The sequence below is a fragment of the Oryctolagus cuniculus genome, chromosome 3, assembly GCF_964237555.1.
Source record: "Oryctolagus cuniculus chromosome 3, mOryCun1.1, whole genome shotgun sequence".
Lineage (NCBI taxonomy): Eukaryota > Metazoa > Chordata > Mammalia > Lagomorpha > Leporidae > Oryctolagus > Oryctolagus cuniculus.
The window spans coordinates 179913485-179927017 of NC_091434.1; the positions used below are offsets into that span (position 1 = coordinate 179913485).

At 41.8% G+C, this 13533-nt stretch overlaps 1 protein-coding gene across 10 annotated transcripts in view; it reads left to right on the forward strand.

Moving 5' to 3' along the window:
* The window catches only part of LOC100348562 (TRPM8 channel-associated factor 1), a 201353-nt gene that overhangs the window by 174777 nt on the left and 13043 nt on the right, over positions 1 to 13533 (forward strand). For all 10 annotated transcript variants that reach the window (XM_051849792.2, XM_051849793.2, XM_070071361.1 and 7 more), the window contains one exon: positions 3714 to 4347. In XM_051849792.2, the coding sequence (XP_051705752.1) occupies positions 3728 to 4347 (620 nt within the window). In that variant the 5' untranslated portion in view covers positions 3714 to 3727. The remainder of the gene's footprint in view (positions 1 to 3713; positions 4348 to 13533) is intronic.

Sequence of the window (13533 nt, forward strand, 5' to 3'; positions counted from 1 at the left end):
GCCCTCACAGAGGAGAGAATGAAATCTATAGGTGAGCGGATGCACAACCTGCTGGGAGGTGAAGAGAGACTTCTCAGGGCCAGTGAGATAATAGCAGCTGGTAAATCCAATCATGTATTATTTCAGCCTTGTAGTGAGCATTTGCTTGGCTGAATTAATACAGCCTCAGTGTTGTTTTTAATGGTAATAGTGTGACAGGCAACAGTTCAAAGGATGCAGACTTGTATAAAGACTTCACTTCTTCCCTTCTCAGTGTAGCCAATGCTAGCAGGTTGAAACGTGGCCTCCACAGATTTTTGTATGCATGCAGAATCTTAGTTTGTAACAGGTACTTTCATGTTTCTGGTGATTCAGAACGTAGGCTCCATCTTTACATTTCCTGGGTTTGAATACTTGATCTACCGTCACCTATGTGACTTTGAGCAAGTTAGAACATTCTCTGGACATCAGGGTTTGGTGGTGGTTTGGATTTTGCTCATCTATAAAATGAGAATAGTGGTAGTATGCCCCTCATAATTTTGTCAGGACTAAGTAAGTGACATGAATCACTATGATAATGTCAGGAACCTGGTAAGCTGGTATTGTTATCACTACTACTGTTATCTCTATCTTTATTCATATGAAAATTGTTCATGTCTACATGTGACGACTTGAAATTTTCACTTGAAATACAGATATATCTGGAACATTCTTCGAGGTAGATGCAATGTAGATTTAATTTATCATTGAGTTACTTAGAGAACAATGAATGAGAAAGAATTGTGAGTTCCCTGCCCTGGTGGGCTTGGTGCATCAGCTCTGGACCCTTTGGTCTGCTGGGCAACTCCTTAGGGAAAATCAGGTGGGCGGCTGGGAGCTGTGATGTGTATAGTAGGGTATCTGGAGGATATGTGGAAGTTACACAGAGTGGTTTTAGGGTAGAGATTCTGCACCCCAAGAGGCAAAACTGGATACTGCAGAGCACTCATTGTCTTGGTCTTTCTGTCTCCATTTCTGTATTTTTATTTATTTATCTCCATTTGTGGTTTTGTGTCACCGTCAACATCCTTACAAATGTATCTTTAATACTGCTGCTTTCATTCTTAGGATAGGCTGTTGGAAGAGGGACTTTGAAACCTAATTGCCACTGTCAGAGTCCTTCCAAACCAGACTACATTCTCAGTCCCTCCAGGAGATTGATAGTGGACTTTCCAGCAAGGGGCATTATTAGCTGCACTCATTTTCTTTATCTTCCTCATCTTCCTCTCTTTCTCCTCTTCCTCCTCATCCTCCTAGTTTTTCTTTTTGACACTCTTTTATACAACATATATGAATTTTACATTTCCTGATGACTTGTGAGACTGAGCTTTTCAGGGAAGTGGCCATTTGAGTTTCTTCTTCTGTGCATATCTTATCTTAGAAAGATAGAAATTCCTTAGATAGAAATATGTGGGGGAAGGAAAGGGAATGTGAAATGAAAGCATGCCTCTGGGGACTAGAAGCTGCAGGGGGAGGGAGCAGGAGACTGGAGAATCTAAGGAGTGGCCAGCCCTGGAGGTCTTAGGTCCTGGGAAGAAGTCATCAGATTTTTTTCCTGTGGATGAAAGGGAAGCTATGTCGCTTTCTCTTCAGGGAATTAATGGAATTGAAGTGGTTTTAGAAAGAATATAGATAGGAACAGATTCTGATGCTTAGGAATCAAATCAGTTTAATCCAGGCACAACCCATTAAGGATCTAGTCAAGGTGAGTGGATGAGTTATTGGGGACCATGAACAAGGAGTTGACAAGGCTATGAGCAGCTGAATGTGAGAACAAGAGGGAGAAGGGATGTGTGAGTCTGTGTGATTTACTGTCCTGGTTATTTGTGGACACAAGGAGGGTAGGGTAGGGACAAGACTTTTGTTGATCAAGTATTAATTGATTATACCTCCTTAACAGTGACTTGAGGTACATGGCTAAATATATAATGAATAAGGAAGCTAAGTCTGAGATGTGTTGTCGAAGTCTCACAGTTAGGAAACAGAAGAGCCTAGATTCAGAACCAGACAGCATGAACTGCAGGGTCCAAGCTTATGATCATTTTGCACATTACCTTGAGAGTGAGTGCTGTGGTTTGAACGTGTGCTCCAAAATTCATGTGATGGCAACGTGCGCAATAGCGTTGAGAGATGGGATCTTCAAGAAATGATTTGAGTGGATTAATGTGATCACTGCAGTGGTGGATTAGTTATCATGGGAGTGGGTTTCTGATAAAAGGGTGAGTTTAACCCCCTTCCTCACTCTCTCTCATGTATGTTTTCTCACTCTTACACCTTCTGTCATGGAATGATGCCACATGAAGGCCCTCACCACCCTAGGGCCCCACTCAGTCTTAGATTTCCCAGCTTCCAGAACTGTAAAAAATTTTTGTTCTGGATAAATTACCCATTCTCAGGTATTCTGTTACAGCAGCACCAAATGGAAGAAGACAGGGAACATATTCTCTGATGAGAGAACTAGAGAAGAGATAAGGACCAAAGATTAAAAACTTAGGAATTGTTTGCATTTTGCAAGAACTAAGGCAAGAACTGAAAATAAGTGGTTCCAGAGACTGAGGATCAAAGAGACTTCTGTGGCCACACTGTTAGAGGTGAGCCTCCTGGACTGGAAGAGCATTCATGCCCAGGGCTGGTCAGTGAGGACAAGAAGCCCTGGTTGTCCTCATTATGAAAACTCTCTGGCTTGGGAGGACCTGTTTCAGTTAAGTGCATGTAGCAGAGGTTAGAATGTAAGGCATGCTTAATGAGAGAGCTCGTGAGTGAAGGAGCAGAGGGTATCTGTGAGTTCAGATCTGCAGACAGGCACAGCTTTCTCAGCTATCTCTTAGGTGCCAATAAGAGTGTGCCGTCATTTCACAACTTGTTAACCTTCTGCTCCTGGCTGTCTGGGACAGAGAACTTCCATTTCCCCTTACCTATTCTATCACTTTAACCAAAGAACATTCTCCAAGAGCCCAGAACATTCAGACTAAAGTTGTGTACTTACCAAACTGGAATTAATCGTTGTGGGAGCCAAAAGGGCTGGAACAGGCAACAGGGGGCTAGCATGCTGATTACTGATTACTACAGTGGGTGACAGCAATGGGAAATTATTCTTTCCTAGATCCAGAGGCTTGGGAATCTAGGTGACAGCAGTACTGTTCATTTCTGCCATTCGGAGGCAGAATCTGTCTTGTGCCTCTCCTCTCTTCTAGCTTCTGGTGTGCGCTAGCAACCTTTGGTGTCTTTTGGCTTGTAGATGCATCATTCCAATCACTTCCACCATCTTCTGCTCCCCCAAATATCTGTGTCTTTTTGTCTCTAAGTTTCTTATGAGAGATGTCATCCAAATCCAGTATGATCTCATCTTAACTTGATTACAAAGAACCCATTTCTAAATAAAATCATATTCATAGGTACTAAGGCTTTGTACTTCAAAATATCTCTTTGGGGACACCCTTAGCCTCCTTTTGTGACACAGAAGTGTCAAGCTCTGCAAGTTTGACCTCAAGAGTTTCCAAGGACAGCACGATGGGGTCACCTGGACTGCAGATGCTGCTTTGGGGAGCTTGAGTCGCTTCATGTTGTCATATTGTCTGTAAGGTGCAATTGTAGGAGGACTTACCCCAACTGTCAGAACAGTGAGGTATTCCGCTTGTTTCTCTCTTGGTTTATACATTCTTCACCAAACTAAACCATAATTATTTTCTCTGCAGAAACCACTAGAGCCATGGCGACTCCCTCTGCTGCCTTTGAGGCCCTTATGAATGGAGTGATAAGCTGGGATCTCCCTGATGAACCCACGCCAAGTGAACTGCTTCTTATTGGAGAGGCCTCATTTCCTGTGATGGTGAATGACATGGGTCAGGTCCTCATTGCTGCCTCCTCCTACGGCCGAGGCCGCCTGGTCGTCTTATCCCATGAAGACTACATGGTGGAAGCCCATCTCAGTACCTTTCTCCTTAATGCCATGGGATGGCTAAATTCTTCCCCCGGGGCTCCCATTGGTGTGCACCCTTCTGTGGCACCTTTGGTCAAAATCCTCGAAGGCTCTGGAGTGGAGGCAAAGATTGAGCCAGAAGTGAAAGACTCCCTGGGGGTTTACTGTATTGATGCCTACAATGAAACCATGATCGAGAAACTGGTCCAATTTATGAAACGCGGAGGGGGCTTGCTCATAGGAGGCCAAGCCTGGGATTGGGCCAACCAGGGCGAAGATGAGAGGGTTCTGTTCACGTTCCCTGGCAACCTTGTGACCAGTGTGGCAGGCGTGTACTTCACTGACAACAAAGGGGACACAAGTTTCTTTAAAGTCTCTAAGAAGATGCCCAAGATCCCGGTCTTAGTTTCGTGAGTACCTTACCCTATGTGGCATTGGCCCCAGGTTAAAAATCAGACATGGTTCTTACATTTAGGATGTTAGCAGACTAACAGAAGGGAATTTCGCACTGTCCATCAGCTAGATTTTTAAAATGCCATGAGGTACAGGAGGAGCAAGGTCTTATTGTTGCTGTCTTTCCAGAAGATTTAGCTCTTTTAGGGGAGGAATGTAATGACCTTTATATCCTCTTGTGTCTAGCAAAATGAAATATACTCCTCACCCAAGAGTTGGCATGATGAATCCAGGAAGACTCATAGTAGAAGGTGGCTTTCAACCTGACTGTGGGGGAAAAAAAAAAAAAAAAAGGAAAACAGACAAGAAGAATCTCATAAGCCAAATCTAGAGAGTGCAGAAAAGGTTTTAAATGTCCAGCCAGAGGGGGTTAGGATGGAAATGAGAAGTCCAGAATCCAAGATAACACAAAAGATGATGTGAATTATGAGTACTCCATCTAGAATTGAGGGGAGTAGTTTTATCTCTGAGGGCAGAGCAGATACCACATGATCAGGAATGAAGGAGGCAGATGTTAAGAACCAAGACAGGCTGCACTGAAAGTTGTTTGAGAGCATTGCTCCGTCTGTTCTGCTCACTGCATGCAGTACCAGACACTATCCCACATTAGTATGTGCTCAGTCTGAATTGGATTGGATGGAAGAGTGAGAGGGATTAGAAACTGGAGTAGTACCATGAGCAGAAAGAGAACACTAGGCCACTTGCTATCTCGTATATAAAACTCGGAGTGTCCTTGGAACAAAGAGCACTGGAGTTTCTGGTAGAGCCAGGTAAGTAGGATTTCATGAGGAAGGCACACCAAGGGTACTTAGAGATGTGGGGAATCAGTTGTGACTTCTGCTTGGCATAAAAGTCTTAAGCAAGTTTCAGGAACATCAACTAGTTTTTTTTATATAGTTTGTTTTCTCGGTCTTTTGCTTAATAAGTTCCTTTGTCTCATTTTATCTAAGATCTCAAGATTGTACGATGGAGCTCAAATTTGTGTTATTGAGTATATGAAATACTCATTCATTCACCTATAGTTAATTGAATAGACTCTATTTCCCAGACATGATGTCTTATTTCAAGAATGTAATTTACAAAGAGCTGAGTATTAGGGACACAAGCATCTCCAATAACCAGACCTGGAGGAAATGTCAAAAGGCAAATGTTGTAGGAAGAGAGCTCTGCTGACTTGGTTCAGTGCAACCTAGAAACCTGTGTGTGCAGAAGGTGCACAGTGGGACCTTCATATGTCCTTTCAGTTCCTTTATTCCCCTCTGGTAAGGAAGGGTTGGCATAGTGTAAGGTGTCCAGTGCGTAACAGATCTTCCCAGGCAGACGAATCAATTAATTCATAGGCTTTTATTGGGGTTCCGCTCCCGGGCGAGGTTCCCCAGTCCCAACAGAGCAACAGAGCGGGGGCCGGGGAAGTCGCACGTCAGAGATTGGGAGAGCTCCTTTTATAGATTCAGGGCATGGGGGTTAAAGGTTGAGGCGGGTCTGATCCTCATTGGTTGACCTTCAGGCACCCACAGGGACCTTGACAAGGACTTTCTTCCCCGGAAGTACAGGTAGGGACTCTGCATTCCCGGAAGTGTAGGCCTTTCCTCCTTGTGGATCCCAAAGCTACCACATAGAAGCTCCCTTTGACGTTTACTCCCTTGAAGCTATGGATTTTCAGTCTGTAGTGATCTCTGTAGGTTCATAAAGTCATCAGAATGCAGAAACAAGAATCCATTTTACAGATGGTCATACTTTGAATGCTCAGTGTTTCAAGAATCTTGGCTTGAAAACACCCTCTGTGAAATATGAATCTACAGACATTATAAATTGAAGTTAATATGTGTCCCCTTCAGTTTGAAAACCAGTAAAGGGACATAAACTGCAAACAATATTTGATTTCCTGATTTCTAAAGAGATTGAAGTATTTTGAAAACTGAGTATTTACTTGAAATTGTTTCAAATGAAATAATAAACTGCCAAATTACCGAAGATAAATGAATATGATTGTTCAAGTAGTTTGGAAAATGAAAATAATATCTGAGTAGCTATTAATAAGTTTATTTATATCAAGGATTCACACATCTTTGGAGATCATTGCTACTTTTACATGGAGAGTGAAGTCAAAAGATGCTTATTTTGTTGCAAAAATTTGTTGAAATTCATGCAAAGCTTTCTCATGGTGCTTTTTTTCCATGATCTTTTTGAAGATTCTTCGTATGTTAACTATATATTGAATTGAGTAAATCAAACAGTTGGTTATTTGAAAAAAAAAATCAACAGGTTGTAGTAAACCACTAGACAGACTGATCACAATGATAGAGATAATATAAATTATAAACTTCAGGAATAGGAAAAGGGATATTAATACAGATTCTACAGATATTAAAAGGTAATAATGAAATATTACAAAAAATTTATGCCAGAAATTGATAACTCAGATGAAAGGAACAGATTTTTTCAGGCACAAATTACAAAAATTTCACAAGAAAAAATTATAAAATGTGCTAAATAAGTTGAATTGTAATTAAAACATCCAAACACTAAATGCAGTTGGATCTTAGAAGACTTCAGCAGAACTGATAAATTTATAAGATGTTTTAAGATTATTTAATCAAAATTAACTTGTTAATGTTGATGAATGTGCCATGGTTGTATACTGTATTAAACTAGGGGAAACTAGGTCAAAGGTGCATACATATAGAAAGTCTCTGTACTATGTTTGCAACTTTTCAAGGTTTTTTGAATTTCAAAGGAAAAAATCATTTAAAATCATCAACACAAAGACAATTTCAGGTCCTGATAGCTTCACTGATTAATTTTATCCAATGGTCAAGAAACAGATAACACTAACCCTACATGAAGTTCTCCAGAAAATAAGAAGAGGAAATAAATTTTTCCAACTTCATTTATTAAACCAGCATTTCTCCATTACAAAAAACAAAGAAAGACATTGTAAAAAAGCAACAGCATGATGTCCTTCATGACCATAAGTGAAAAACTTCTTAATAAAACACTAGCAAACAGACTGCAGCGTTGTGTTAAAAGAATGATATATCATAACAAGGTATGGTTATCCTAGGTATGCATGACTGATTTAAAATTCAGAAATCAAATTAATTCACCATATTAACAATGAGTGGGAAAAGCCATATAGCTCAGAAGATGGACCAAAAGCATTTTTGACAAAATTATGATAAAATTTCAGCAAGCTAGAAATAAAAAGGAACTTCTTCAAACTGAGAAGAAGCATCCATGAGAAACCTATACCTAAAATCAGTCTTAAAAATGAAACTCTGAAAGTTTTTCCCCTGAGATTAAAAATAAAGCAAGGAAGAGTAGCTGCTGTCATTCCTTCTGTTCAGCGTTGTACTGAAGGTCCTGGCCAGTGCAGTATGACAAGAACAGAGGACATAGAGATTTGGCGTTAAGAAGTAAACTTGCACGTATGTTCTTGTTTTATTTCATACTCCAGTTGTTACCCATTATCCAGGGGAAATACCTTCCAGGCCCCTCAGTGGATGCCTGAAACCAGGGATAGCGTGGAACTCAAAGCTATGTTTTCTCCTCACATAAATACATATGGTAAAGTTTAGTTTATAAATTTGGCACAGTTAGAGATGAACAGTAATACTAAAATAGAACAAATAAACAATATGCTACACTGAAGGTTATGTGAATATGGTCTCGTAAAATATTGTACTCTACCCATCCTTCCTGTGATGATAAGATGCTCATACGAGATGAAATAAGGTAAGTGACCATTGCATTTTTACGTGGTGCTGAGCTGCTGTGTAAGGGTTAATTGAACACAAGCACTGCAGTAAGACAGCTGGCCAGATAACCAAGACAGCTACTGAGTGACTAACTGGCTGATAGTATACAGAGTGGATGCACTGGACCACCAGCCTTCCACATAGAGTGGGATGGAGGGAGAGTTCATCTTGCTACTCAGAAAGTGCACAGTTTAAAACTTGTGAATCATCTGTTTCTGAAGCTTTTTGTTTAATATTTTTGGACCACAGCTAACTGTGAAAAAGTGAAACCACAGGAAGCAAAACTGCACATAAAAGGGACTATTGTGTATATTTTCTAGAACACTGAGCAAAAGAGAGAGGAAAGGTTTGCATCTTGATTGTGTGAAAATAGATACAAAGGCAATAAAAATAGCATTTTCAACATTTAGAAGATTTTTTAATTGTGGGGAGCAACTCAGACTAGACTGTTACTCGAATTAAGACTTATTCTATGCATCTGCTCTCCCACAATATGGCGCTGGGAGAGGAGCAAACAGCTTCTACCCAGCTGCCTCCAGTTCAACCAATAAACTGTAGGACCTACTCCTGTGGAGGAGAGCAGCGTACTCGGCGTGTGGGTAGCAGAGTTGGGATTGGTGGAAGAGGACTATAAAGGAGGAGAGAGACAACATGCACCGGGAACATCTATCTGAAGGAACACCTGTGCAGCCCCCGAGAGAGCCGGCCGGCGGTGTGCCGCTCCCCCGTGGAAGTGGGGAAAGCGGCAGGGGGAACCGCCCTTCCACGGAGGTGGAAGGGACGGTAGCCAACCAGGGAAGAACCAGCAGCAAACCCGGGGAGGGCCGAGCAGATGAAAGAACAGCGCAGGGTCCTGTGTCGTTCCTCCACGAAGACGGGGAGCGACATTTAATGACAAAACAATTGATCATAAAGTCAGCAGAGCATTTCCTAGAATAGAATTATTTTATCCCAAGAAGTATTTACAGAAAATAATGTCATATATGTAAAAAGCTCTAAAACTACTATAAAATTGACTTTAGCAAGGTTGCAGGATACAAAAATCAATTACATTTTTTGGTACCTGCAATGAACAATTGGTAATCGAGGAGCCAGTACTGTTGCACAGTAGGTTAAGCCTCTGCCTGCAACTCTGGCATCTCATATGAGTGCTAGTTCAAGTCCTGGCTCCTCTACTTCCAGTCCTGCTCCCTGCTATTGCACATGAGAAAGTAGAGGAACATGGCCCAAGTGCTTGGGCCCTTACTACCCACGTGGGAGACCCATATGATATTACTGGCTCCTGGCTTTGGCCTGGCCCAGCTCCAACATTGTGGCCATTTAGAAGAGTGAACCAGTGGACAAAAGATCCCCCTCTCTGTCTTTCCCTCTCTGTAATTCTACTTACAAATAAATAAAAATATTTTTAAAAAATAATGGCTAATCCTCCACCTGCAGCACCGGCACCCTGGGTTCTAGTCCCAGCTGGGGCACCAGGTACTAGTCCTGGCTACTCCTCTTCCAGTCCAGCTCTCTGCTATGGCCCAGGAAGGCAGCAGAGTATGGCCCAAGTACTTAGGTCCCTGTACCTGTGTGGGAGACCGGGAGGAAGTACCTGGCTCCTGGCTTCAGATCAGTGCAGCGCCGGCTATAGTGGCCATTAGGAGAATGAACCAACAGAAGGAAGACCTTTCTCTCTGTCTCTCTCTCGCTGTCTAACTCTGCCTGGCCAAAAAAAAAAAAAAGTAATTGAAATAAAAATAACATAAGTTAAAATAGGACCTCAAATTACAAAATACTAAGGTTAAATTGAATAAAATAAGCCACAAGACCTGTATGTTGAAACTTACAAAATATCACTGAGAGAAATTAAATAAAGCTTAAAGAAACTGAAAAACATTGTGCTGGAACTGAATACAATTGAGAGCTATACTGTGAATTAGAACGTTCAAAATATTTAAGGTGTCAGTTTTCCCCAAAACAACTTGTAGACTCAATGCAATCCCAATCAACGTTCAAGTTATATATTATACAAAATTAATATAAAAATAAAAAGGAACTGACATATGGTCAAAACTATTTTGAAAAAGAGTGAAGATAGAGGACCTATATTAACCTAATTTCAAGACTGTAGAAAGCTGAAGTAGAGCCCCATGACACTTGTATAAGGATAAACATACAGATCAATAAAATAGACCAGGGGCCAGCATTGTAACATAATAGGTAAAGCTGCCCCCTGCAACACTGGCATCCCATATGGGGTCTGGATCATGTTCTATTTTTTTTTTTTTTTTTTTTTTTTTTAGTGGACAGTGAGAGAGAGACAAAGAGAAAGGTCTTCCTTTTTGCCATTGGTTCACCCTCCAATGGCTGCCACGGCTGGCACACTGCGCTTATCCAAAGGCAGGAGCCAGGTGCTTCTCCTGGTCTCCCATGGGGTGCAGGGCCCAAGCACTTGGGCCATCCTCCACTGTACTCCCTGGCCACAGCAGAGAGCTGGCCTGGAAGAGGGGCAACCGGGACAGAACTGGCGCCCCAACCGGGACTAGAACCAGTGTGCTGGCGCCACAGGCAGAGGATTAGCCTACTGAGCCACGGCACCGGCCCAGTTCATGTTCTGACTACTCCGCTTCCAATCCAGCTCTCTGCTAATGGACTGAAAAGAAGTAGAATGTGGCCCAGGTGCTTGGGCCCCTTTTCTGTCATGTGGGAGACCTGGGTGAAGCTCCTAGTTCCTGAGTCAGCCTGGCTTAGCCCTGGCTGTTGAGGCTGTCTGGGGAGCGAACTAGTGGATGGAAGATTTCTCTCTCTCTCTCTCTCTCTCTCTCTTTCTCTCTCTCTCGTTTTCTGTGATAGCCTTTAAATAAATAAATATTAAATGAAATAGGCCATATCATTGAAAAATAGACATGGGTTTATGATTAGTTGTGCGTGCGTGTGTGTGTGTTTTTAACAAAGTTGCCAAGGTAATTCAGTGAGGAAAATGCAATCTTTTCAACAAATTGCTTTTAAGCAACTGAATGCCCCCATGGAAAAAGAATGAATCATAACCCCTACCCCAGTGCATACAAAACAGATGCTTAAAAATAGATCCTGATCTAAATGCAAAACCTGCAATTCAAAAAATGTCTCAGTGAAAGCATGGTAAGAAGTGTCTGCAACCATAGGACACAAAAAGTGCATGAACTGTAAGAGAAAATATAGATAAATTAAGCTTTATTTTTATAACGAGTACCTTCTGCAGGTCAATAGACAGTATTATGAAACAAAAAGGCAAGCCACAGGTCGTAAAAAAAGAAAATACAAGACTTATATCTGATAGTAAACTCGCATTTAGAGCACACAGAGAACTCTTACATCCCAATAATAAGACAGATTTTTTAAAAATCATTTTAATGTGCTTCACAAAAAATGAAATAGAAATCTTCAAAGGTTCATGGATTTTTCAGTTATTTGTATATTATTTAGTTATATCATAATGTTATATTATTATACAACTTAATTACCTTTTAATTCCTATTTTCCATACCTTTTCTTGAAGGTTCCTTCCGTATGAAGGAACAAAATGCCTATGAAATGATCTTCACATCATTAGTCATCAGAAAGACACAAATTAAAATCAAAACCAAATATCCTTCATGCTCACTAGAATGGCTGAAATTAAAGACCTACTATACCAAGTGTTGGCAAGAATGTGAGCAACCAGAACTTTCATACATTACCAATGAGAACATACATGACTTAACAACTTTGGAAAACACTTCAGCAGTTTCTTATAAAGTTAATATATGTTTGCCATACAAATCAACCTTTTGATCCATAAATGTTTGTCCAAGAGAAATGAAACTGTGTCCACATAAATACTTGTGCATGCATGTTCATGGCAGCTAGCCAAGTGTCCATGAGCTGGTGACTAATTAAACAAAAACTGTTTTTCCCACACTTTTTGATGTGATTTCATGTAAGTCATGGTGAGAGATCTCATGATCTCTCTCAGAATGCCCCTGGCTCAGCAATGACTTGGGCCTTGTATAGTGGCATTGTCTAGGTGAAGTTCTAGGAACTCAGTCTCTGAAGAGCCTCAGCTTTGATGGTTTGGTATTTTTGCATCTTGTCACAGTAGGCTAGAAGATAAATCTTTTTTCAAAAAAATCATTTCATTTTATCTGTTTCAGAGGCAGAGAGAGAGAGAGAGGGCTCCCATCCATTGGTTCACTCTCCAGATGCCTACAGGGGCCAGGGCTGAGTCAGGCCAAAGCTAGGACTCTGGAACTCAGTGTGTATCTCTCACATGGGTGGCAGGGACCCAATTATTTGGGCCATCACCTGCTGCCTCTCAGGAACCATATCAGCAGGAAGCTGGACCTGGAAGCAGAGCCAGGACTTTAACCTAGGCACTGCGATATGGGATACGGGTGCCCTAAACTCTATATCAAATGCCCATCTCAAGAGGAGAAATATTGATATTGATACATTAAATCCTAATGCAGTAACCCACTTATCCATGAACTTTGTAAAAAAAATCTATGAAATTCATAATACAAATCCTTACTAAAATAATTAAAACCTTTTTCATTTAATTTTATATATGCTTCAAGTACTAAAGTAAAAAAAAAATTATATTAGAATGCCAAATTAAAGATTGTCTTCTTTCCAACATGGTGCTTGAGAAAACTAAATGTTGCAATACCAGAACAAACTGGTTGGCCTGATCAATAACTTCTTTGTCTAGGCAAAGAGCAATGGGAAGGAGGATTATAAGCATAAGGTTATCAGGTAACCCTAGAATCAGAGCAGGAAATACTAGATGCACAGTTTTAAAAGTTAATACTTGGCCGGCACTGCGGCTCAATAGGCTAATCCTCCACCTAGCGGCGCCGGCACACCGGGTTCTAGTCCCGGTCGGGGTGCCGGATTCTTTCCTGGTTGCCCCTCTTCCAGGCCAGCTCTCTGCTGTGGCCAGGGAGTGCAGTGGAGGATGGCCCAAGTGCTTGGGCCCTGCACCCATGGGAGACCAGGAGAAGTACCTGGCTCCTGCCTTCGGATCAGCACGGTGCGCTGGCCGCAGCGCACTAGCCGTGGCGGCCATTGGAGGGTGAACCAACGGCAAAAGGAAGACCTTTCTCTCTGTCTCTCTCTCTCACTATCCACTCTGCCTGTCAAAAAAAAAAAAAAAAAAAAAAAGTTAATACTTAAGGCCTGCACCATGGCTCACTAGGCTAATCCTCAGCCTGCGGCGCCGGCACTCAGGGTTCTAGTCCCCGTTGGGGTGCCGGATTCTGCCCCGGTTGCTCCTCTTCCAGTCCAGCTCTCTGCTGTGGCCCGGGAAGGCAGTGGAGGATGGCCCAGGTGCTTGGGCCCTGCACCCTCATGGAAGACCAGGAGGAAGCACCTGGCTGCTGGCTT